At 43.6% G+C, this 27601-nt stretch overlaps 1 protein-coding gene across 1 annotated transcript in view; it reads left to right on the top strand.

Moving 5' to 3' along the window:
- SMYD3 (SET and MYND domain containing 3) overlaps window positions 1-8106 on the top strand; it is a 433429-nt gene extending 425323 nt beyond the window's left edge. Inside the window, exon 12 of the mRNA XM_075707872.1 lies at window positions 8005-8106. Within this exon, the coding sequence (XP_075563987.1) occupies window positions 8005-8106 (102 nt within the window). The remainder of the gene's footprint in view (window positions 1-8004) is intronic.
- The last annotated feature ends 19495 nt before the right edge of the window (window positions 8107-27601 follow it).

The raw sequence follows: 27601 nt of genomic DNA, 5'->3' as shown, positions 1-27601 counted from the left end.
CACTTCCCATCTCAAGCCCTCAATTGCTGCTAGGGTGTTTTTCTCCCCCTGGAAGACAGGCTGCCTCCACTTTCCCTCAAAGAGGTCTTACGCTTATTCCCTTGTATTATTGATTGTCCCGTTGTCACCTTGGCCTGAAAACAGTACATGCTCCGCGCGGTTCCCCATCTTGTCTCTCGGCCCACTTCCAGTGCCTGACGCAGCCTCCTCATCGCCTTTGCTGAGTGCTGCAGAAAGCCACCCGGCCCAGCTACCTGCCTGTTGCTGCTGGGCAGGAGCGGGCCCCAGTGCTGGCCCCAGTGTTGGAAAGAAGTGCAGAAGTTGGCTGTATGTCCCCTTTCTTTAGCGTCCGTACTGTATGAGGAGCTAGTCTTGTGGCAAAGAGTTAGGACAGCTGCTTGGGATAGAAGGGGATGAGTGTCTGCACTGGGGAGTGGGGGAAGAAGTGGTTTTTACTCCTGCCTGGATCCCCTATAAAGTTAATATCAGTCATGACTCTCTAGATAACTTAGTATTTCATACTTACTTTTTTCAACCCCCATATCTGTTTGGTTTTAACATCTAATTAATTATGCAAGCTGAATAACTGATAATTTCCACATGTTGAAATAATAAATTAGTATTTAATACGTTGCCAGTCTTACTAAGTCTTGGTAACTTAAATCTTCACTTGATATATTTAACTTAAATTATGGCCAATTCTGATCACTGAAAAGCAGATGGAAGAGGAATCATTTCTATTTTCCATACATTATTCAGAAGTCAGTCATATATCTGTCATGTGCCAGATAATCTGCTCTGATATTTCCCCTGTAATATTTATAATTTCCAAACATTCAGACTTTCCTTTTTAGCAGGTGGAGTGAGACCTCAGTCAGGGGAGCTTCTATTTTCATTGATACTGCTGTACTATATCAACAGGCATTCTTCTACTTGCATTTCCAATATGATACTGCATTAAACTAAACTGGAGTGAATTCCCCCAAAGACATCTGAGTGCTGCTCATCAGTGAAGGTGGAAGTTGTGATGGGGTTTCGCATGTTTTCAGTGAAGAAGTTGCCCGTTGCAAGCCAGATTGCTACTGTATTATCCTTTGAATACTGAGCAATGCCTAACACAGAAACCTTTTTTCGAGCTGTGATCTTGTCTTTCCCTGAAAAGGGAGAATAAGGTGCTGCTTACCGTTCTATGCCATACCTCAGTGCATCTCTAACTGTGGCCTCCAAGCCATTAGTGGTCCACAAGGACACAGTAAGTGCTTTACAGCTGAGGTGCAGAACCATTTACAAACTAATCCTGCTGTGGTTTTGCCTATTCCCTGCTCAGCTTCCCTCTTTTCACCCACATGTGTGAGTCAGTGAGAGACTGAACTCCCACTCTCTGGGAGCACAGCTGAGAGGAGGAAAAGCTTCTTGTCATCCTGTTTCTCCATGCAACTTGTAAGCGCAGGACACAATGCTTCTTTGGATGAGATCTGAAACTGATTCCCTTCATTGCTGTCTACACTGGAACAAATTAGAGCAAGATGTAATTCCCAGTTTGTTGCAAGTAAAGGATGTGATTCCTAATATAACTCAGATAATGTCCTAGAGCTATATAAGAACAGAGTTTGGCCCTTTGTGATTAGATGTGTCAACAGAGCATGCCACATGCTCAGAGCAGAAACTCGATTACCTTCTCTGCTTCATTACTCTTCTTAATACACTCTGACACTGAATAGCACCCTGTTGGAGCCCTCGTCAGACTAATTTCAGTGTGGCATTAAGGAGAAGGATGTGGAAGGTGCAGAGGAACTGAGATCTGAGTGAAATTCACCTCACTCATATAAAACCTGTTTAATCAGGCACAGCCTCAGAGCTGCTGGGGATTGACAGCCTCTCTGCATCAGATGCGCAGTCTGTTAAGACCAGTAGATCTTCATACAGAGCTCTGCAGCCCAGCCCTTACTGCTGCTCTCTGTGCCACCCAGAAATGAATCACTATCATAACCACCTTACTCTTAGTGCCCTTTGGGTTTAGCTTTCTGCCCCGCACCCCAAAGAAGGCTTAAATAATGTGGAGAGCTTTATGTTACCCATTAAAATGAAATCACCCCCTAAAAGTATATTCAGCCCCGCAGAATCCAATCTGTCAGGTTTTAGAAACAGAAGTGTTACAGAGGCAATGCTCCACTTCTGGAATAAAACCTGAAGATAGCCCTTGGTTTATTGTATAACCAACATATTATTTTTAAATTTATATACATATATATATGAAAGATGTAATGGTGGGAAGACAAATGGAATTATAGATCAGGAAAACTTTTGTCAGCAAAAGACCAGAGCTGGAGCCCAGTCTGACAAACCTAATTTAAAGAGCCTGGAATGACTGTAAAAAGCAGCAATAACAAGAGTTGCAACAAGCTGTCTTGTGAAGAGAAAAGCTTCCCCACCGGGAAGCAGCACTCCTGCAGGAACCCAGGACAGGTCTGCATCTCTGGAGCTCATGGGAGCCCCTAGCAAGTATATAGATTTGTCCTCAGGTGCACTCATAAATATTTGTTAGGTGTCATTTGTTTACCTTCACAACACTGTAAGCTCACCTGTTTGGTTGCCCATAACCTTAGTGGAGCTGGACTCGGTTTGGGAGGACAGGTAGGGTGCAGAGGGGAAGGCTTGGATTCAAGGAGATGACTTCATTTCTGAGCATCATCTCCTCGAAGCAAGCCAATGAGTGCTGCAGCATGCTGCCTCAGCCACTGCTCCATCCTCGGGGCTGCAGTGGTGGTGGTGGCTGCCTGTACCCACGCACTTTCCTGAGCTGGGCAGCGGTGCCCAGCCGCTGAGCAATGGCGGGCAGGAGGATGCACACATGCACAACTCTGACCGGCCAGTTTCCCCTGCAGAACCTGCACTTGGCTGGCACAGTCGCAGGAGCACTTTTGTCCTCCCATGAGCTGATGGGCACGGCTGTCTTGTCTCATGAAGGCCTGCAATAGGTACACTATTGTTTCCCTTCTTACTGTAAGCCCTGGTGTGGAGGCAAAAAGCACAGGAATTGGGGTAAAATCCCTCCCAGGTTTCACAGCAACACTGAAGAAATCCCCATTCTCTCGGTGTTTGCTTCAAATGCTGAATTGTTTACCAGCTGTAGCTGATAGTAACTGTGATAGTTTTTGGTTTTCCTATGCCTGCTTTAACAAGTGTCCCCTTCAATCAAGAGAGATGATAAAACACAGATACTCCCTCTGAAATGCTAGCCTTCACTTCATGCCATTTTGGCACGTGGCCATTTGCTTTCTGCTTTCCCTGTGATGGAGTGGTGCTGTCCTGCGTCTCCTCACAGTTCCCCACAGCTGTGGTGATGGGCATCCCATCCCATCCCCATGCAAATCAGGCACAAACAACTGCGCTGCATTTCATTTACATTCATGGAGCAACAGCCATACCACTCATCTAATGGGTTTTATATTCTTCAGGGAGACAGTATGTGGTTGATGACACTGTGGCCTGTGTTGCTGTCTTGCGATTACTATAGTTTTTCATAATTAGATTTATTCTTTTAGCTGAGAGGAAGACCACACAGACCACAAGACTCTGCTGAGCCTTGACTCTGCTGGTTAGCTGTGCAATTTAGGAGAACAGGGCAGTGTTCAGAGGGCCCGTGTGTTCCTGTTTCTGCCTGGTAAAACAATTCCTTGCTTTGGAGGTGAAATTATCGTCAGTTTTGCACCGACCTTCACAAAAACAGCTACGTAACTTAATGCCAGTTTAATTTGGGGATTACAGAAGTCATTGCTATTCTAACTTTGATGCAGCTGATTCTGCCTTGTACTGCAGCATGTGAGACAGTACATTGCATGAGAATGATTTTCTCCCTAAGGAAACAAAAGGATAAAGACTGGGTGCATTTATCTGCCATGCTGAGGAAGAAAGGAAATGTTGGAGGTGAGAGAGAAGTCAGCAATGGCAGCATTATCTCACGATTAGATTTGATATTAAGGATTTTTGCCTTTTAACAGAGGCATATCCATATGGACACCTCTGGCTGTGCATCAAGGTGTCTAGGTCCATCACTGCTAGCCTGACCTCTGTCCTGTAGGTGGGCTGAAGATCAAGGTCAGCTGCCCTGGGACTGCGACTCAGATGTATCCAAATGCACAGCTCTTAGCACAGGTCATTCACAATAAATCCAACAGCTTTCTTGGCCAGGGCATGCAAACACTGTGCACCAAGTGTGTCTGGATCCATGGCCAATTCACCTGGCCACTTGTCTCTAGGGTGATCCTGTCCCTTCCTAGCAAGCCTGGGCACAGCTACGTGTTGCTGCACTGCAACATGCATGGGATCCCACCTGCAGCTATCTGCTCTGCACCATCCAGGGTTTCCTATACCATGCAAGTGTTCATCTTTCTCCATCCCACTGTCTCTCCCAGGGAAGGACTGGCTCTTATTCTTGCTTTTTACAGTACTTTTTCAATTATTTATTTAAAAAAAAAAAAAGCTCTTGTACAGCTTAATACCTCGCACTCCACTATATTGAAATACTTCTATGATCTATTCATAGAATCATAGAATTGTTTAGGTTGGAAAAGACCTGTAAGATCATCCAGTCCAACCATTAACCTAACACTACCAAGTCCACCACTAAACCAATTAAGGGTAGAGTAATAATTAATTTCGTATTTCCTGGCTTGGTGGCTGGATTATTTTTTAATGAAAGTAAAACTAGGAATCATTAAGGTTGGAAGGGACCTCTCAGATCATCAGCCAACCGTCAACCCAACACCACCATGCCTACTAAGCCATGTCCCAAAGTGCCACGTCTACACATTTTTTTAATACCTCCAGGGATGGTGACTCCACCACCTCTCTGGGCAGCCTGTTCCAATGCTTGACCACCCTTTCCGTGAAGAAATTTCTTCTAATATTCAGTCTCCTCCCCTGACGCAACTTGGGGCCATTTCCTCTCGTCCTATCACGAGTTACTTGGTAGAAGAAACCAACACCCACTTCACTCCTTTCAGGTAGCTGTAAAAAGCGATAAGGTCTCCCCTCAGCCTCCTCTTCTCCAGACTAAACAACCCCAGTTCCTTCAGCTGCTCCTCATAAGACCTGTGCTCCAGACCCTTCACCAGCTTCGTTGCCCTTCTCTAGACACGCTCCAACACCTCAGTGTCTTTCTCGTATTGAGGGGCCCAAAACTGAACACTGTATTTGAGGTGCGGCCTCACCAGTGCCAAGTACAGGGGGACGATCACTTCCCTGCTCCTGCTGGCCACACTATTCCTGACACAAGCCAGGATGCTGTTGGCCTTCTTGGCCACCTGGGCACACTTCTGGCTCATGTTCAGCCGGCTGTCAACCAACACCTCCAGGTCCTTTTCGGCCAGGCAGCTTTCCAGCCACTCTTCCCCAAGCCTATAGCCTTTCATGAGGTTGTGACCACAGTGCAGGACCCAGCACTTGGCCTTGTTGACTGTCATACAGTTGGCCTCGGCCCATCGGTCCAGCCTGTCCAGGTCCCTCTGCAGGGCCTTCCTATCCTCGAGCAGATCAACACTCCTGCCCAATTTGGTGTCATTTGCAAACTTACTGAGGGCGCACTCAATCCTCTCATCCAGATTGTTGATAAAGATATTAAACAAGACTGGCCCCAAAACAGAGCCCTGGGGAAGAGCACTTGTGACCGGTCACCAACTGGATTTAACTCCATTCACCACAACTCTCTGGGCTCAGCCACCCAGCCAGTTTTTTACCCAGCAAAGAGTACACCTGCCTAAGCCATGAGCCGCCAGCTTCCCTAGGAGAATGCTGTGGGAGATGGTGTCAAAGGCTTTACTGAAGTCCAGGTTGATGACATCCACAGCCTTTCCCCCATCCACTAGGCAGGTCACCAGGTCGCAGAAGGAGATCAGGTTGGTCAAGCAGGACCTGCCTTTCATGAACCCGTGCTGGCTGGGCCTGATCCCCTGGTTGACCTGTACATGCCTGTTGAGTGCACTCAAGATGAACTGCTCCATAATCTTCCTCAGTACCGAGGTCAGGCTGACAGGCCTGTAGTTCCCCAGATCCTCCTTCCAGCCCTTCTTGTAGATGGGCATCATATTGGCAAGCCTCCAGTCATCAGGGACCTCCCCTGTTAACCAGGACTGATGATAGATGATGGAGAGTGGCTTGGCAAGCTCCTCTGCCAGCTCCCTCAGTACTCTCGGGTGGATCCCATCCGACCCCATAGACTTGTGAGGGCCCAGGTGGCATAGCAGGTCATTAACTGCTTCCTCCTGGATTATGGGGGCTTCATTCTGCTCCCCATCCCTGTCTTCCAGCTCAGGGGGCTGAGTACCCTGGGGATAACTGGTCTGGCTATTAAACACAGAGGCAAAGAAGGCATTAAGTACCTCAGCCTTTTCCTCGTCTTTGGTGGCAATGTTCCCCTCTGCATCCAATGAAGGATGGAGATTCTCCTTGGCTCTCTTTTTGTTGTTAATATATTTGTAGAAACATTTTTTTATTATCTCTTACAACAGTGGCCAGATTGAGTCTTCTTTACAACATTTCCCCAATATGTTACACTAGGAAAAGCAGAACACTAAGAACAATTTATGTAGTCTTTTCAGGGAATATAATTATGACTGACTTGCAAACATTTTGCAAAGACATGACCAAATTTGTATTTCTCCTAAAATAGAAATATGCAGAAATTGAGGATTTCTGATATTATTTCACATTTCTTAGGCATTTCTAATGGTGATGAAAGCATTTCCATTGTTCTGTTTAACTGAGTATTTTATCATTTAGTAGTAGGGCATTGTGGTAGCTCAGAACATATTTGACTCTTTTTAGAGCTCCTTGCACACTCTGATTTGTTTTGACTGCTATTTCAACTTGTTCTTTCAATCTTTTGCTGCCTCCCTCTTCTTTTAAGAATTAGATAATTTGAAGCAAAAATAAACTTTACTAGAATTTCCATATGCTTGCCAGTCTCTAGAATTTGGAAATAGGCTTTCATTCATTCCACCAAAGAATATATTTATTTTTATTTTTATCTTTCCAATTTGAAATCCTCAACATTTGTTTCCAAAAAGATCCTTTTTCTGCAATCCAAAGCTGATTTAGCTGAACTTTGTCAGCTGACTGGACCAGGAACCCATTGAAACACTGGCTGCATTTAGGTTTTGGCAATTCCTCAGTTTGAGAAGAGGAAAAATCTCTGATGTCTTCTCACCTACCAGTACGCTTCTAGCTCCCTTGTTTGTTCTTCAGAAGTGCTGAATCCATTTCCATCTGGTACTTCTTTCCTCGCAGGAGGAATTTAATAGAGGGAAGAAGCAGAAATGTCATATGAAACGTGATGATCTAAACATGAGCTGGGCAAAGAGCATTTCAGACATAGCTGTGGCAGGGAATCAGCAACGCTACAGGCAGTATCAGCAAGTGTAAATTGGCCTAGCAATGGAAGATGACCAACACAGAAAATAATCCCTGGGAAAAGCAGAAAAGACCCATTTCCCTGCATGCATTTTTAGAATGAAACTATTAATGTACTCATTTGATGGTATGCATAGTTTCTCCTGATACAGTTAAGGCACTTTATTCCATTGGTTAAGCATTGATCCATTTCTGTTTACAGGACTTTGAGGCTACTAACATCATGAACATCACAGTCGTCTTTTAAATAAGGTATCAAAACCTTGGATGCTGTGGTTGACCAATCTTAAAATGGCCTTCATGCCTCAGTGCAAGAGTATCTTCCTCTACTGTTCCAAACATCCATCTGTACAACATATTCATGGGCTTTAACACCTGAGAATAATGTGTCAGTGCCTCCTCCTTTGTCAGGGACAAATCATTCATTATCCACTTTGGGATGCTTCACTCCTATTTCTACTATGCCATGCATTCAAGTCCCCAGCTGCCAACCACCTGAGGACCAGTACTTATATCCCTGCCCCACTGCAGTGACCAACCTCTTCATATGGTCTGCACAATGACTAACGTGTCCCTTTCTGTTCTCTCCTCAAGGCCTATAATATTATGAAGGTGACCCATGGGACAGATCACAGCCTGATGCAAGCCTTGATGGAGATAAAGGAACAGTGTGAGGCCATCATGAGAACACAGTGAAGAAAACCTCCTGTCTGGAAAACAAAATATTCAAGGAGAAAGGAAATCAAATGCTTTATACTGCATTGGGAAGCTTCTTGATGATTTTGGTTTCTCTTCATTAAGTCCTATTTGCTTTACAAATATGTTTAGTGTTTATTAGTTTTGCTGTATGACATGAATTGAGTTGATGTTTGGAGGAATATCTGCAATTTTCAGAGGATTTTTTTTTTCCTACCAAACAATCTAATTGACAATACATAATTATCAATTTACAACACCTAATTTAATTGATAATAAGTACCGGGAACTGCATACAGAGTCTTCATCAGTTACAAAGTGATATAATTCCACTGATATCAGCAGTCAATTCTTTATACCAGTTTAGGCCAGCAATTAAGGATCTCACGTCAGACACATTATAAGTAGAGAGAATATATTTTTTCCCTTTGCCTTGCCCTTAGGTGTGGTTTCTAAAAGCCTGATCCAGTGCTCTTTGACATCAAACAAGTTTCCCAGTGTTCTAAATGAGATTTTCCTCCCTCTCAATACATCTGCAGGGCTCTGTCCCTCTTCTTCTTGCATTTCATATGTTATAGTATTGAATATTAAAATGGTTTGAATAAAAAAATTAATCAAAAGTGCATCTATGTGGAAATTGCTTACTCTGTTTTCTCCCCATTTTAACTGCTTCAAGAGTTTCTCACTTCATGCCAGTGTTTAAGAGAGAGAGATTTGGACCTGTGAGCCCGCCAGCATGGTTTCTAGACCTTTCTGAGCCAGTGGGATTTGGATTTCACTCCCCAGGCGGTGAAGCTCTGAGATATACAGCTGGCCAGTGAATTAGGAAGTCACCCCTGGGGGAGAGAAGGATGTCTTGGAAAGCATGGACGCCCCATTTCCCCACACTCATCAGCAAGAGAGTTGTTCTTGCCAGAGCTGCTGACTTCCATTTTTAACACAGAAACAAATGTTAACAAAAGCCAAATATTTATGAGGAACATTGAAACCTAAATAATTTAAGGCCTTTGAAAGTATCACTTCAGGTGTGTCGCTCCTCTCTAACAATTTATTGCTGCTACTCCAGCCATGACTGTTATTTCATTAATCCATCGTTGTAAAGTCAGGCTTTTTTCACACCAGTAACTTGACACCATTAATTATTATGAGATGAGAACACATTTAAAAAGAAAATGAACACTCTGGGCGTAATTTACAGCCACAGCACACGAATGCCAACACTGAGGAAGATACCTCCTTTCAAGGCATTTAAATTTGTTCCAGCGTATGGAGCATTCACTTGCCCAGCAGTAATATGCAAGCAATAACCTATGAAATGCGGTGCATTTCTGGAGTACATAGCATGGCTTGATGCCAGAGGCCAAGTCATATCAGCCACCCAAGAAGTGCAATAATCCTCACAGAAATTCACTGCTTGGTTTTGTCTTCTTGCTGTTATGAAAAGGAAATAATCTGGGGGGAAAGGTCAGACCTTTGCATTTATTGGGATTTCTGACAAAGTAATGGCATCACTGACGGACAATCAGAAAATGTAAGGGGTACCCAGTCTTCAAGAGCTATTTTTCTGGTTTTAAAGGAGCACATGCATATTAGAAATTCTGTGCTTTTGCATAAAGATGTTGCTTATGTTATCTCATGTTTACATATCTAATACTAGGATTTGCAAACGGAAGGGACTTCAGAATGTAAGGTAAGATGATGCATTAGTTTATGCAGCATATACGGGGAGATGGCCTGCCAGCTCTCGTGTGAGCAGACACATCTGCATGTATGAACTACAGCACTGTTTCCTGGGGCTTCTAGTAGAAGGACCCATCGACTATCCAAGCGTAATAGCAGGGAAAGGTGGGCGCTAGCGGAGGGGCAGTTACTTGATGACAGCTGAAAAAGGCCACATTACATCAAGCTGAAGGACCTACCTACACTGGCATTTTCTCTCCAGCAGTGGTCTATAGCAGATGCTTAGGGAAAATGTACAGTTCAACAAGTGTCTGTTGGGAAATGGAGAAAGATCATGCTATGTTGGCTGCAGAGCATCACAACAGCAAGTGTTCTGCTACATGCGTAGAGCTGTAGGAAATTGATCCGTAGCTCACTGACCAATGCAAGAAACCAAACTGGCTCCAGGCTGGTCTGTGGCTCAGGTTTCCAGACTGGTTCCAGGTTGGTCTGCGGCTCAGGTTTCCAGATCAGTGTCCTGAGGGCACTGCCACGTTGCCTGCCCCTCCTGGCCTTCTTCTCTGGGCTAGTCTGCAGAGATTCCTTAGTATGGGGACATAATTCATGCTTTATATTCATTACTGTTGATGCAAAACTTGCATTTCTTTCAGCTTCGTCAAGGAAAGAGTAAAGTTTTCTTGTTGGTTTCAGCCATTTACAGTTTCTCTTAGAGGTTCACATACTAACACCACCAGTGGGGCTGCTGATGCTGCAGGGGAGGTTGTCGTGGGCAGATTTTTCTCTCCCAATGTTCCCACTCCAGCCTATTTTCTGCGAAGGAGGTTGGCCAGTGGTTGTGGTGAGATTTAGCTAAATGCATGATTTGAAAGTGCAGTAGCAAGCAAGCGTACCATCAGGGAAGGAACATTAGATAAGCACTCATTTCAAATCAAGTAATCTTATTTTTTCAGCTCAGACTCAAAGTAGCTGGAGTTATCTTTGCACAGACATCATGTTTTGGCCTTCAAGAATAATATCTGTCAAATTTTTCAGGTGGTATCAGCTTCCTACGATAAAGATGCTAAAGTCAGAGAAAGGCAGACTTGCAACATTATCTGTAATGCTGGCAGGCTTGCTGCTTGCTTCCAGCAGGCCAGAGACTTTTCCAGTACCTTCTGGAAAGTAATGGTAATTTGGGTTCACCACAAGGTTTAGAAATATATTTTGAATTACTTTTGATCTGTCACTATCCCTTAAATGGGTCCAGGAGCAACAATGCTAGATTGCACTTAGAGCGAGCATTGCATTGTAGTATGTGTTTGGAAAAAAAAACAGTACCAACATACAGGAAAAAACATAGGGGATTATAGAGTTTTGCTGAGAATAATTGATACCAGTTGAACAAAATATCTGTATTTAAAAAAAAAAAAAATCCCTGAACTGTGCTGTTTCTTTAAGCATGGTGTAATTCTCTGCATCCATACCCTCAAGGCATGCTGACCTGATATTGGAAGTAAAAACACTCTGGGCCCTCAGCAAACAGAACTTGCAGTGCATAGCAGAGGTAGTAGAAAGTAAAGACACTCATGAGCAAATGCAGTGAACTGATTTTTTAGAGCTGTGACCTCCCTGAGTCTATCAACCTGTGTGTGGAGTCGTGCACAGGTTTATGCCAGCAAAACTTTCCCACCACTCAGCCCTTTCTCTGCTTCTTGCTGTAACCCTGTTCTCTGATGGCTAGGTTTTATAAGGTCGCTTTTCTTAGACTTTTTATTTTTTAACAAAGCATATTTATGAAATACAGAGGCTATTTCCCCGCACAGCATATTCCAAATAGTCCCTGGCCACTGCAAGACTCTTAATGAACAGTTCTGTTTTTTCACAGAGGTTGTGCCAATTATGAGGATTTTTTTTCCCCTGATTCAGAATTAAATCTCCCATAAGACATGGAGAAGATGGAAGGTCTTACTGTTACGGATGTAGAATTCTGGCTTGGCTTCTCCGCTGCACCAGAAACTGTGTCTGACCTTGGGCAAATCAGCCAGGGTCAGACTGACGTCCATAGTTGGGCTTTGTCATTGTGGGATGGTACCATCGTATTTTCTTGTAATTACAGGCATTGCCTGAGAGTTCCTGCAAAACTGAGTTGCCACACGGGCAGAGTGCTGTGAGCTGCCCCTGCCTAAGCTAAGCCTCCTCCACATGGAGAAAGCTTTGGTCTCCACTCACAGCACTTCAGCAAATTCTAAAGCAGAGTCAAAAAAAATCCCAAGCAAATGCTTTTGGCCATTTCAGACCAAAGCCAGTTAGAGCTCCTCTTTTCTTTCCTTCTTTTTAGATGGCTATTTTCTCTTTCCTAGCAATGTACATTTTCCTATACAAAAGTCCTTTTTTCTTCCATTTCTGATTTTAAAGTTAATCAGCCTGAAAATCAATTCGAGATGGCTGGTTTGTAAAATGCTCCCTATGAGAACATCTAAAGTGTGTATTTTCCCTGCCCTAAGCATAAAGAGTGCACCTTACCTGAAAGTCTGCAGTCTGCTATTCTTGCCATTCAGCACAGTGGTTTCTGTTTATCCCCCCCCAATAGTGATGTGTAAGCCATGCCTATATGACCCCCCATTAGTATTTCACAGGGAAAGCTCAATGTTTTTATTTGCTCTGCATTTGTGATCAACATGGACAAATCAATTCTAATTCCATCATTCTTTAGACTTTTTGTAGGTTTTAATAAGGACCTTAGAGATTCCTTCCCCCACCCACCCCCCCAAAAGAAAATAATAACTCAGGCTTAGTAATTAGGCTTCATACAGTCACTGCTCACACAGAGGAACCTAACAAGTTCTTTATAGTTCCCAGGAGACCAATTAACCTTCTTTTAAATATATCTCTATATAGCTACAGAGACAGGCACGCACAGAAAGGCACATACACACAGGCTTTTCAGTAGTCTCAGATGCTCCAGCTCCTTGTTAACCAAATTCTGATGGGGCGCACAGCAAGCAGGCAGGGCTGAAGCATCCTGCCTGAGTCCTTTTTGACTCCAAAGATGCCTTAATGAGGACAGAGCACAATCTCTTCTTCCAACTGACCCCCGGACAGGAGGAAAGGGATAATCACGCAGCCTCTTCTTTGCTTAAAGTTCCCCTCCATCTCCTGGGCTCGGGCAGGCAGCACTTGCTGGTGTCCTTACCTGGAGCCTGGTTCCCCATCTCTGTTTCTTCTCTGGTCTAGTGGGGCTGACGAGACTGGAGGAAAGAGCAATGTGCTTCTTCCTCCGCCCCTCCAATTCAGCAGCTCTGATTCCCAGTCCCCAGAGGCTCCAAATAGGAAGGTGGTAATTTTACATACCTCTTGGAGGAAAGCTGCACTTTAAATCACAGGTGATTCCTCTTGACAATTCCACTTGACTTTCAGAGCAGGAGCCAGGAGACAGTAATAGAGAAGGGCGTCTGATGAGAAAATTAGCAGAGCTCCACTCCTCCCCTCCCCCAGGCTCTGTGCTTTGCTCTGTGCTGTACTTGCCTGTTTACTTTTAATGAAGCTCTTTTTAATGAAGCTTTTTTAGTGTTGCCTTCCAGTTGTAGTAGGTGCCAGGTGTGGTGCTGAGCATCTCGTGATGGAACAGGTAGAGGAGAGGTCTGGCCTGATCCTCCTTGTGCTGTCCCTTGCCGAGCTGGGGACACCCAAGTGATGTGTTGCGAAGTCACGGAGCTGCGATCCCTCCCACTGGCAGCAGCACACTGCAGGAGCCCACAGTGAAGGATGGAAAAGCTGTTGTGGTCTTTGGAGAGAGCTGCAGACATCATACTGCTGCAGAGAGGAACTGGCCTCCATACCTTTAGTGGTAGCCACACAGCTGAGGGACAGCCGGTGGTCTGGGAACTGGAGTGGTAGAGCTAATGGGGACTGCGTGAAAGGGAGCAGTCACTGACTGCTGGGGGTTCACTTCTGCTTCTCCTGGGCAATCCCATTTCACCCATTTGGATGCATGGGCCCTTGCTGTACTTCAGTCTCCTTTTCAAAGTCATGTCAAGCTCTGGGGAGAAATTCCTCAGTGAGGTACTGGCAATGTCTGTTTTTCTATTCTCTTTAATGTCATTAACATCTTGTACCCATCTTAGACCCTATATAGGACTGTGACCAAAATGCAGTTACTGAGGACTGATGTTCCCCATCATGCTAACAGGAATACTGCATGAGGGCAATTCTCTATCACAAGTTGGGAATGTTACTTTCTGAACATCTGTGGCTGAAGGCACCAGTAAATAATGGTATTAAAAGGTCAGTGTAATGAGGGTATAATAAATTTTTTTTTTTTCCCCTTACCAAATGTTTTCTGTGTGGACTGTTACCTAATTTGTGAAAAATAGACAAAAATCTGATTTTGTGTTTTCTGCAAATAGGTCTGTACTGATTGCTGGGCTTTTTGTTTGTTTGTTTGTAGTTTATTTTCCACAAGTCAAACTGCAACTCAACATGAAAACAAGGGAATTGGCAAAGATGCATTAAACTACCAATGGAAGGCCTCTGAAAACTAGAAAAACCTGAGGAACACTGACACCAGGTCTGGGATGGGGCAGCCCGCCAGCCACCAGGCAAGAATGCTGCCTTGCTTTATGGCTGGTAGATTGGATGGTGGATAAAGAAATCCTTTAGATGGGCATTGTCCAAGTTCATTTTATCGGAGCCCCAAAGCTCTTCATGCAATGCATGTAATATGACTGTGATACACCCAGGCCACAAAGGTGATCGTTTTACCATTCAAATCTAAAGTCTTGGCAAAATGTGTCCTGCCAAGGTGGTGGAAAGCTCATCAGGAGATTAACATCTTCCCTGCTGTGGAACACCCCTTTGAAATCTGCTGCTAAGTCACAAGAAACGATGGTTATTGGGTGCTGGGAGCAAGGAGCTTGTCCTGCTCGTGAGCTGGGAAAAGGCCAGCTTGCTGACAAGCCCCTGGCTGGCATTTGCAGAGCTGCAGAAATGACATAGGTTTAGAGCTCTGCAGAGGTACAGATTCACTCAAATCTAACCCATGATCCAGATGGGCTTTAACCTGGGCCTCTTTCCCCTTGACTGAGATCTGTCAGAGAGTCATTTGGCTGGTAGGTATCTCAGTTCAGACCAGAGCCAGATGAGGAGCCGAGGGAGGCAAAGGCAGGGACTTTGTTCCTCCTGCCTGATGTGATGCCTTCAGCGAACACCTTTCCTTTATGTGTGGGGAATGCAGCAATGTGCTAAAGCCAACTCTAGAGCATGTTGCATTTTTCATAGTAGAGGACAAACATGCTTTGGGGCAGTTTTTGAGGCCCTCCACCTCTTGCCGCAGTGAGCATTTCATGAGCTGCAGGGCGCTTCCCTGCTTTGCACTGCAGGGAAACTGGTGCCTTCCTCACAGCCCTCATCATGTCCCTCTCTGCCAGTGGCACAGCCTCTCATCAGGGGCCATCATCCTTGAAGCTGTTGGGGTTTTACCCTTGTAAAAAGATGTCAAGTGTCCAGCTTCTGTTGGGGGGAGGAGGGAGCGAACAGAGAGGGAAAAACTATTAAAAAAAACCCAAAAAACCAAAACACCCCCAAAATAATAATTTCTGAAGTGGCATGGAAATGTTTAGCTTGCTGCTCCAGTCCTGGCGAGTATCACAGAACAACAGTTAAGCAGGACAAGCCTTCAACTACTACGTTGGCTTTGGACCACGGCAGCTTTTTTGTGCCCCTCGCTTGCTGGTTCTGGCTAAGCCAGGCCAGATCTGGCACCTTCTGCCTTCCCTAAAGCCCTGCAATGGAGGTTGCAGTGAGTTGGGCTCAGCTGTCATTGCCATTTTGTGGAGCAGAGCTTTGCAGTCTGGGGCCTGTGGATGCCTACGGAGGGGGCATTTGCAAAAGGCACCTGAGGAAAGCCAACCTTGCTGTCATTAGGCTAGAATTCCCTCTACCATCTGCAACTCCCATGAAAAAGCTTACAGTCTGCCAGATGAAAATGGTGGAAATCCTGAATTGCCTCAGGCCGGCAGATGGTCTCAGGCAGAGAAGCCCAGGCTTGGCACAAGCACCCCTGTGCCAGCCTTCAACTAGCCCTGCCATACACCTCAGGTGCCATATGAATTTTCTCACAGCAAAAACTCATTGCATGAAGCGGCTGACAGCGAGTGGGCCAGCTCCTGGCCAGCCAGCAAGGCCTTGCAGCCAAGCCAAGCTTCTCGGATGTAGTCAGGTGTATGATTTCTGAGAGAAATGGGTTTACAGCTTTCCCATCTGAAACACTTTGATTATTTTGGGTTTAACTATATGTTACCTCACTGTGTGCTTTAAAAAAAAGACAGACCTACTCTTCCCTTCTTTGCCAGGGAAGAATTTCTAGGGTCACAGGGGGAATTTAAAGCTCAAAGGTTTACAATCCCAGCAAGATAAGGCAGTATAACAGCCTCCACACTTTATGGTGCTAGCTTATGTAGAGGTCAAAATGGCTTAGCATGAGGGTCAATTTTACACAAAGTTCCTGTTTGAGGAAGGGAAAAAAACATCCCAGATCTTCATAGCTAGCTTTGACATAACTATTACATTATAGGGGTTTGGATTGTTGGCGTTTTATTTCCCCTAGCCCCAGTGGGTTTTCTGCTTCCAGTGTGACAATGAAATAATCCCAAAATGAGACAGTGTCTCTGCCGCAGGCCTCCGGCTGGGTGGTGCCACTGCATGTCCTGTGCCTTTGTATGGGCAAGCGAGGCACCATCACGTCCATCCTCTCTGCAGTTCACCTGGTATCGCTCTGTTCTTAAATTGCTGACAAGGCTATGAATGTCCACCTGCCTTCATGGGCCTGGACTGCTTCTGCCACCCCCTTTGTCTGCCCTCTGTCCTGTGTCTCTGCAGCTGCGGGGGCTGTGTGCCAGCAGCATCACCGCCCTAGTGCCACACCTAGTGTGGTGTACAGCAGTGAAAACGGCCAGCTCAGAATGGCCTTAAAAGCACCTTAACAAGAAACGGAGCACAGCTTTGCAATGGCCTCCTAGGGAGGCTCACAAGCTTTGCCTTTGATGTCTATACTAACCTGCCACAGAGAGCTGGGAAACCTGCCTCTTGGATCAGTGTATATTGCAAACATATGGAAAAATTTGAAAAGCAAACTGTTAACAGGACATAAACACAAGCCAGGAATTCTTCAGAGGGGCAATAAATAAATATTTCACTAAATGAGTCACTAGTGCCTAGGTAATGTTACTGGGTGGAGAAATCAGTCCCAGAACAGTTTTTTTCACTGTGGAAGTATTTCAGTGCCCTGGTACTCTCACACGAACTGCATCCCCAGCAAAGAGTTCAGGTGTGAAGCCCTCTTGCTAGGCTGGGTTTTTATTTAGGATGCACATAGCGTTTGTTCCTGTGACTGACCCACTCTGCAGACCACTTCATGCCACTGCAATGCTAATTGTCAGGCAGACTAGGATTGGTGCTCCCATCGTTTTGGCCTTGCCAGCAGAAAGAACAGAGTCTGATGGGTGTAAAGTCTGCAATGTCGAGGCTTAGAGGCTGTTCAGAAGCTTTTCTGTGGATTTCACAGCATCTTAATGGCTTTACATATAACCTTCAGAAATGTTCTTTGAGCTGCTGGAAACTCAGGGCAGGCGTGAGCCCCAGCGATGCCAGCCCCCAGGGGCAGCATGCGTCACCAGCAGCAGGGTGAGGAGCCGAACTGTTATCTTTCTCATTACTGGTGTAATTGCGATGCCTTCCATTGTCCTTGGAAATTAGGAGAAAATTATGTTTACAGTGCCTTGCTTGGCTCCTGTGGTGCTGCTTGCTGGGTATTGTGAAGTTTCCATCAAATATTGTTTAGGAGAAGGCAGCTTGCTCTTTAATAAAAACAAGGCTGTGAATCTTCCCACAGCTGCCACGACTTTCTTCACAGTTGTGTCCCTGGGCATCCAGCTAAAGCACAGAGACGGGAGCAAGCTGGGCTACTGTGCATGGACGGGCCCTGAAAGACAAGGTGGGTAAAAACACTGCTACTCCTTCAGCACGACTGGGCACTCTTGTTTCAAGCAAGCTCCAAGGGGTAGTTTGCAAGGGGCCCTGCTGAGCAGCACAGAGCAGCCAACGGCACTGGTGAGGAAGATTCTGCAGAGCACAGCCCAGCCAGCATGGTGGCTTGTGTGCTCCTCCCACCTCTGCTTTATTGTAACTACAATGAGCAATTCATCTTTCAACACACTAAATATAAGAAAACATCAAGTTTTCTCCCATCTCCCTGGTTTCCTGTCGTTCAGAGAATGAAGCTGAGCAGGGATGAGACAGGGACAAGGACAGTCCCTGCTCCTTTTAAACTGAGCGATGAAGGTTCTCCATCGCTGGAAGTGTGAGACTTCCTCTCCGCAGCAAGCCCCGAGTCCCGCGCACTGCACCCACGTGTCTGGCGGCGCTTGGGTCTCTAGGAGATAGAAATGGAAATATGGATGTGTGCCAGACACGCACAGCTGCCTAGGTTTTGCTGCCAGTCGGCTGACATGAAACCCGCAATCTGACACAAAGCACGGGTGCCAAACCTTTGCAATAAGCGTCGACAGAAGAGGCTCACGTAAACATATATGAAAATGAATGCAGGTCTTTTCCCTAGACAAGTGTCCATTAGCGATGGACCACTTTTGGTCATCTTAAAGCTTTTCCCAGGTCAGCACTGGCCAGGGTTATTCTTGAAGGGACAGTGGATAGGATCTCCAAGCTACCTAGTTGTTTCTGGAGGTTAGGAAAGTGGTCTTTGAGCAATGTAGAGCATTCGTATGGTCACAGCCAGTACAGCATTGCTCAGTGGTTAAATAGCAGATGTTAGCCTCCAAAACTGCCAGATTGGCAACTATCAAGAATACTAACAGATATCATAAAACATAAAATCCACTCACAGATGGCCTTTTTCTAGAGGAACTAAACATTAATTTTGTGTTCATCTGAGAGACTGGAAGCTGAATTTTCTTGCTCCCCTTCCTCCTCAGTGGCTTCCAGGCAGCTAGTGCTGCCAGCCAAAATGAGAGCGAGGTCTCGGGAGCCCCAGTGGTTTGCAGGCAGATGGAGGAGAGGAACCAGCTTTAGCAACTACTTCCCCTTCTCCTGGTTTTCCAGTAGTTGGGGAGCTTGTTCAGGACCGCAAAAGGAGATGGGGCCCGTCAGGTTTCCATGCTAAACCCTCTCCTGATTTTCAGTCTGGCAAGTTATTGGTTTTAAAGACAAGTTAAGATTTGGTCATGGCTAGGGCATTAGCTTACAAGAGGTGCCAACAACTTCAAGCAGGCCTCATAAGGATACCAGCTTTTTGCCAGGTGTGAGCCCCTGCTCTTGCTCCGTGCCCGAAACCTTTCCTGGCCATCTTGGCTCAAACCGGAGGCGTGTAGCATTGGGGTCTGTAAGGCTTCAGAACTGACCAAGAGAGAATTGATTTTGTTTTCAGCTCATACAGAGCTTCTCATCATCAGTTCTGCCTTACACAAAGTCTAGGACTTGCGCTAACCCATTTTTCTCTGTTTTTGTCACTGTAAGGCACTTCAGGCTCTTTAATACTGATGTGGCTGCATGATAACAGCAATGAAGATAAATTACCTCAAAAATAGGCAATAAGCCTTTTAGCTCTTTAGAGCAAATCAGAGCTATTCTGAACAGCCCACAGATGAAAGAAATGGCTGTTTATCTTCATTTACAGCTACTGTGGAGAGGCAACAGCATGCAAATTCACTGGCCCAGGGGCCACAGCTAAGGCAGTACTTGGAGGCACAGTGTTTGCTGCTGGGAGAGGAGAAAAGAGGAGAAATTCCCTCCTCCCTTCCACCACACCACCTCATTAAGTGCCAGCCTTTGCCTCTGTAGCCACCTCGATATTTTTCATTTAGAAGAGCTGGTCACCGTAGATGACGGCATACCACGCCGCTGCGACTGCTAGCTCTGCCACCACGCTGGTATAACAACAAGATGGAAGAAAGGACTATTTTAAATGTTCACCAAACTGTCAACCAAATACTTAGATGCCTAGCATGCTAATGTGTCTCTCCTAAAGTAGGGAATACGAGGGAATCACCTGTCAGCATATGATGTGTCTTAAAGGATGTTTTAAATCATTTCCTTTTTTCTCTTCCCCACAAGAGATAAGACTTGTTCTTCCCATCTTGCCAATGGGAAAAGCACAGTGCCCTTACCAGGGCTTACCCAAGCATCAATGGGCATCTGAGGTTTGCCCAGAGAGCTAATTTACATCTTGCCCTGCGAGTGAGGCGCTGTCTTAATTATCAACATGGAACACCACAAATGCGAGCAAAAGGCAAGGAGATATTGCGTACACCTTAGCAGAAGTTTGGGGGTCAGCTGAACCTGCCACCATTGCCTCTCTGAGAGAGAAGCATGTCTTGAGTAGTGGCCACAAACTTTTTAGTACTCTGACATTGTATTATATACCTGCATGGGAAAATCTGACACAGTACATAAAAAATTCTAAACACATTTTTAGCATTTGTTTGGTCTCAGATTTTCCCCTTGCTCCCAGATGCAGATGGAGCAATCCCTGCTAATATGGGGAGGCACATATGCATAACCAGCTTATGTAAAAGCCTGACCAATTCAGGCCCCATGACTGTGTTTTCTTTCTGTTTCTGGACACCAGCAGAGGAGATGTTAATGGTGCTGTGCTTGGTTGTAATGTTCCTGTCATTGCTATCAAACCTTGCAATTCCTTATTGTTGTTTTCTAGTGAATTTGCTTCTCAGCAATAATTGCTTGGTAGAACCCCTTTGGTTGTTTTATTTTCAGATTTGATCTTGCTCACTCGCACTATTATAATAGCACATCGTCTTGTCGGTCAAAAGTACCGTCTTCTCTGCCAATGCTCTCATCCAAAGTGAAATAGTCAAGAGAGGGAGGCAGATATATTGGTAAGATAAAAGTAAACATTTAATGCCACTATAGTTTGATTTTTTTTCCAGACATCATATTTTTGACAATGTTTCACACCTCAGATACCACAAAAGGGATATTTTTTAGCCAGCAAACAATAAACTTTACAATTTTAATGGCAAAAGGCTCAATGCATTTGTTGACCAACTTGGAAATGGCTGTGACTTTCCACATTTTGGACTTGTCCTCATGCTGTTCTTTCTTTTTCCTTTTTTTCCCATAAAATTTAGTTGATAAAATATATATATATCTACTACTGATACATCCTATTCTGCAATTACCCACCAGTGGGACCAGCGTAAATTCTGTGTCCATCAGTTTGTCTCCTCCTTAGCCCTATTTTATGCCACTGTTATAATGAGAAAGAACATAGCCACGGACAGAGTGAAATGGATTTAGCAAACATACACTTCAATGCATAGCACTTAGATAAGCATTTCCAACCATGATGTGTAAATAAATTATAAAATACAAGCAACTCTATAAAACAAGAACATCCTGAGTTTACAAATAAATTATATCCTTCATACATAGAATATGATGTGGATGTTAGTAACCAGCAGTTTCAGCTATGGGAGGAAAAGAAATAAAACTTAGGAAAGTTAGTATCTATGCATACATAAAACGTATATGTATGTGTGCTATATGTAAATACTCACACCCATACATATACAATATAGAGGGTGAATACATCCATATCTATAGTATATAGAGAATATGTAATATAGCTGAAACTGCCTCAAGCACCATTTTATTACCATTATTATAAAATTTGCTCAATACTTAAGTAGGACCACTCAAAGTAAGATGGTTTGTGTTGCATTTTATTTCCTGTCCAGAAGGATTTTGAAGGTGGTTTGAAATATTACAGATGAATGTTACCATTTCACTTTCAGCACCTCCATTCTTTGCAGAATCATCACACCCTTCGTGAGCTTCAAAATATTGCATAAGTGAGCACGAGTCTGCCGTCCGTGAAGCTGGTGGCAAAATCTGTATTGACCTCAAGGGAGTTAGAATAAGGGTACTACATTTTCAAGGGAAGCTGATTTTTCTTTTTTTTTTTTTTTTTGAAAGCTTGCTTGAGAAGGAGAAAGGAGATAAAGACAATAATAAAATGGTTTATTATTTCCAAGAATAGGTATGGAAGCTCAGATAACCCTGGGATGAGCACACAATAAATGCAAGAGATAGAGATTATTAACTTCGCACTGACAAATCATTCACAGTTTTGTTTGCCACAGTTATTTGGAAACCTATTTCAAATCTTGCAATAGCTAGCAACAGGCAGCCTTGCGTCTCCAAAAACTGCTGGGTGTTGCCAATGCAAAAGCCTATGGAGTAACAAAACAAAGACCATGAGGACATCAGGATTAAGCAAGGTATGTCACCCATCAGTGGATTTGAGAAATAGCACCTGTCTGTATGGTCATCATCTCCTCCTATCAGTATTTAGTGATACGAACGCTTTGATCTCTGCAATGAGCTGCTGCATCCCTGATGCTGTGCAACCGTCCCTCCCATATGGACTGGCATCAGAGGGTCGCTCAGCCTCTGGTTTACGAGAATTGTATTTGCAATGCAGAAGCTTCAAGTTGCAATTTTAAAGCTATTAGGACTAGCCAGAAAGCTTTATCTCATAGAGAGCTAAGAGCCCAGGCTTTCAATTGGTGTAACTATGCTGTATGCCTCATGCGTATGCAGAAATTGTTGTATTTAACAGCCATGATTGTAAAATATCTTGCTTTAAATTCATGATACCCTCAAATATAGAGTAGTTAATTTGGATTGCTTTTACAGGCTTTAACGTTTCAATGACAGCCTCTACGTGGGAACTGCAGCAACTTGGCTTTGTAGGCTGAAGAACATAGGGAAAAAAAGACCTTTAAAAGAAGCCTTTGAAAGTGTAGCAAGCATAAGTTTTCCCTATAGTGTGGCATAAGTCAGCTTCGTCCTGGTGAGTGCAAGGAGACAGGTTTTATAGGTACTCCTTGGAGGAGGAATGGGAATGATGTTGTTGCCGTTTGTGAACAGCTGTGCCACCTCCCCACAATAATGTTTGAGGGGACTGTCTCTCTCATGCTGTGTACCTATACATTTGTCTGTATGTATATACACTTTATTTTTACGATTATTTTTAGTTCAGAAAAAAAACCCTGCAACAAAATCACAAACATTTGTAAAATGTGATGTTTGTAAAAGAGTTTACATCCTTCAGCTGTCATAAAATTTGAATTCCATGCCACAGGTAATAGTCACTGTTTTAAGACAAACCACATTATCGAGCTAAATGAAAAAAAAGAAAAAAAAAAAACCACTTCAAGATGGACTGAATCTATCCTGTGAGCAAGCCTGAGACTTGATGTGCCTTACTGCCAGCATCACTCCCAGCTTTCTGCCTCTATAATTGCCATGTTCAGAGATGAAAGAAAAAAAATATCAGTGTGTACCTTTCATCCTTTTCTGTACATTATCTGCAGCTCTCACTTAGCTTGCTTCATGTCAGAAGATCATGCCATTGCTCTTTACCAGTTATTATTTTATGTAGCTGTGAGTTTGACAAGTTATGTTTTATGGCAGTGGGAGTCTTCCAAGACTGGATCGAAGCCAGCAGATGTTCAGTGATAGCCCTGTGCTTAGGCAAAATGAAGGGGTATCAAATAGATAAGAGGAGCATATTCTTCGACTATAGAACTAGCAGCACAGTAAATACCCAAAGAAATGGCAGGTGGATGAATTTTCCTTTTCCACACAACTGGCTTTACTCTGCTATAACTCTCCTGATTCTCAATGCAACTTGTCCCTCAGTTATGCCAGGGCAAGTGAGATGAGAACAAGCCCAGTAAAGAGCTAAGAAAGGGGAGCCTGGGTGTCAGTTTGCTTCCTTGCCTTCCTGTGAAATAATACTTCCAACTGCTTAGATCTGAATGAATTGACAAGAAATTGTTTTGAGGCAAATACAAGCCATGCATGGTAGGAGAAAAGACGCGCATTGTTAAGATAAGCGCACAAGTAATTAGGGCTCCTCTATACTCTCTAGGACACAAAGTGACCCAGCGCCTGGAGTTGGCAGGTGTGTGACCCATGGCTTTCTGCCTGCTGCGAGAGCTCATGCAGACCAGTGGGATGTCTGAATCCAGATCGCAGCCAAACTCTCCAGTCTAAGGTTTCACTTGAATTCATGGCTATAGAGCAAGTTCTGTCCCTTGTATAAATAAGGTTCATGTACGCTAAGATGAGCCATTCTCGGAAGGAGGCCCATGTCTGAGCACAGTGGTAGCCATGCAGACCAGTGGCTGGTATTCTGACAATGACAGTGATCATCGAGCAAACAAAGAATTAACCTTCAAACCTAATTACGTTAACATTGCTGTTTCCTACTAAAGCTGTCCCATGGACATAAGATTGATTTCTGAATATGCAAACAATGCTCTTGTGTCTTTTGGGCAACTTGATGCCTTTTAAAAAATCACAATAAAAACAGCATTACACTGGCAATTGCCTAAGGAATGAGACTTCCTGGATGACTTGCAGAAATGTATGGGTCTTCTGCAAAGTGCTGGCTATTCTAGACTAAGATCAGTTTCATAACAAGGTCCTGATGCTTTTAATTATCTGTTTTGCAGATATTTGAAGTATAATAATATAAATTCTGAAGTAAAAAACTATTTTCAATGAGAAAACACTTCACAAATGTCAAATCTCCACAAATTTTCATTCCCTTTTTTGCATTAAGCCACCACAATTCCCAAAAATACAGTGGCAAATTCTGAAATGCACTGACAGAAAGTCAAAAAAGAGAAGACAAGTATGGATTTTAGGATATGAATACTAGTGTATCATGGGAGTGTTAATGGCCACTCTAATTAAGTCCTTAGAAATAAAATATCTGTGAGGACTGTGATTCTGCTCAGTTAGTATTTTCAGTATGACAAATTCATCCTTGGCATAATCCATTTGGTTTCAAGAATCAATTTTGGTCCATCATGATAAACAGGGCAAACATATGCTCTTACTTTTTAAAAGAATGGCTAGATAGACATGCTTTTTGCTATGCTTCCTAATCTACAGAAGTACCAAATCTAAAGACAATGAATAATTGAGTTAATGATGCTCAGGAATATTACACGTAACAGATATTTTACAATAGCTCTGAAATGTGTCTACTTGATTTATAGAAACATCACCACTTCCATGTAAGTCCCAGACTACGTGAGGGGGCATCTCTTGATAATAATGCATTCTGTGCATGCACCATTTGCTAGGATCTCACTTTCTTGAGTGAGATCTATCACTTTCACTTGATAGAAATATCAACTGTATGTTTACTTTTACTGTACCACTTGCCATTTACCATCTCACCGCAGGTCCCCAGGGAGCCCAATGTGCCCATTTTGGGCTGCTTGTTTTCAGCAGAGGAAGGACAATGCATCCCAATTAGCTCAATGACCACCCTCCAGCAAACACAGACATTTTCAGAAATGCTTAAGCTTAACATGTGCACGATGAAGGAGGGTCTTCCTTGAATATGGGGGCATGGCCTGGGAGACAGGCACAGCACAGCAGCATCACAGATGACAGCAGTACAGGTCTACCTGGGGAAGCAGGAGAGTGAGGGAGAGGAGCTGGCTGTGAAAGTCTCTCCCCTGGGTGTACGTGACCTGGCAGCGTGTATCTGGGGCTCTGCAGGACTAAGCCCATAAAGAAAGATGCACTCCACATTCCAAGGGCACTAGGTCTTCATCCAGCACAAAACCGCAGGGGCAATTCCCATGGCTCTGTGGAGCTGAACTGAATTCATGGGGCTCTGGGGAGAAGAGATGGTCTCAACAGAACCAATACGTAACAAGTGCTACTGAAATCATTACAAAGAAACAAAGCTAGGGAAATTGCACTGTTTGGGGTTTTTTTCAGAGGTTTTTTTTGCCTTGAGAGAGAAGGGGAGTGAGATCAGACCTATGTCTTTAATACTTACTTCGAATATGAGTTTCATGATACGAAAATGCTGTGACATACACTAGAAGTGACTTTCATATAGGATCTTTTTTTCCCTCCAAATAATCCCACAGAATATAAGAAGGATCTTCTACAAAATCCAGTGACAAAGCTAACAGAATGAATAAGATTTGATATTACAAGTTGTAGAGTATTAAAAGAAAATAAAACTATATAAATGATATTTCTATCTTTTTTTAAAAGCCTTTTTTTTTCAGGTAACCACTAGAAAATCTATCAGTATTTTTGTAGGGTTTTTTTTCCACTGGGACTTGCTGCTTGGGATATTGTAAGATGGCATTAATAATATGGTGCAGGTAAAAGAAGAGCTGCATTTAAGTACAATAGTAAATTGATGCATATTGAGTATATGTTAAACAACGGTCTTATTTTCTCATAAGCAACAGGAGGGTAGCACAAGTGTATGTGAGAGGAATTTTTGTGAATGGGCCTATTTCAATATAAAAGAAGAAATTTAATTCAACAAAATAATTCTTTATCTTCATACGTAATTAAAACACAGATTTCACACATTTCTTTAAGAAAAACAAAGGATGTTCCTTCCCACATACTGTTTTGTAGATAAAGACGCAAACAAGTAGACCATTTGGATGTGCATTTGAGGTGCAGACCCTCGTCCTTTTGATGTCAGTGTGAATTTTGACATGGCTTCAATATTGGATTGTTGATAAGGACCATACCATAGCCCACATGCCTGAAGTGCTATAACCACTCGCTCACAAGACCTGTTTATTTCCAGACTAGCTGAGCTGAACAGCCTGCACTTCGCAGGTACATCTGTGACTATGGACAGACTGGGCATGGACCAAAAGCTGCCAAAACATGTTTTGCATTGGTATATGTCAAAAAAGACAAAGCTAAATTTTATCAGTCATAGTCTCAAGACAGACAGACAGAATAAATCTCTCATTTTTGGACTGATAAGCATGGGAACCCTCAGTGTAAAGAGTAATCTTCTAGCAAGTTATTAGCACCAGAAAAAGGGGTTAGGATAAAAGTGCCTCCTCATCCATCACTCTAACAAGTAGAAAGCTAAAAACACATGAAAGAGAAAACAAGTTATGGGGGCTGGATCAAATGGAAAAAATATTTACTTCATGGAAATGTCACCTCTCCTCTCTCATACATTGCAGAACCTACAGGCTGGGAAAATTACTGTGTCCTCCAGCATATAAGATAGTACAGAAGAACATAAAAGCAAACCTCACTCACTGCTAGAAATATTTTGGGTCATCTGGAAAAGCTGAATTTCTCTTTGAGTGGCCTTACTCTGGTAACAAGAAAAGACAGTTAACATTTATTCATATGTTGTACTGATTAGGAAATATCTCTACAAACACAAGTTACTTAGAAACAGCAAGTCTGAAATAGGAGAAAACACCAAGAGAAAAACAAGCTGTAAATACATTTCAAAAGTGTGTTTGTTTTTTTCCTTTTTCTTTTCTTGACTAGCACCATCTGTACACAATAAAGTATGAACATAAATGTTTGGATAATAAAGATTTGCAAGGCACTTAAACAGTTTTTCTGGATAGGCTTTCTTTTAATGAACCTCTCAATGGAAGTCCTACAACCACCTTTCCTCCTCCCTCAGCTAACGCAGGGAAAGAAGCGTCTTCTGCCAGCAGTTCTTATTTACAGACATGTCCTTAAAGGTTCCTCAAAGTGCTCTTTTAGGCTAAGAGAATCAACAACCTTATATATCTCCATTTTTCATGCTCATCCTGTTCTTTTTAATACTACTCTTCTGTATAGCAACGCAAATCTCTCATACACACAGTTGAGACTTGACTCCAACCTTCATCCTCATTCTGTTGTCTTTGGGATGCTATTCAGAGGGGAAAAGGAGGATGGCAGAGATGCACATTGAAATTCTCTTGAGGTTCGTTCT

The sequence above is a fragment of the Pelecanus crispus genome, chromosome 3 (assembly GCF_030463565.1).
Source record: "Pelecanus crispus isolate bPelCri1 chromosome 3, bPelCri1.pri, whole genome shotgun sequence".
Taxonomy (NCBI): domain Eukaryota; kingdom Metazoa; phylum Chordata; class Aves; order Pelecaniformes; family Pelecanidae; genus Pelecanus; species Pelecanus crispus.
Note: the sequence above shows the minus strand (reverse complement) of the source record. Positions and strands in the feature narration are given on the sequence as shown.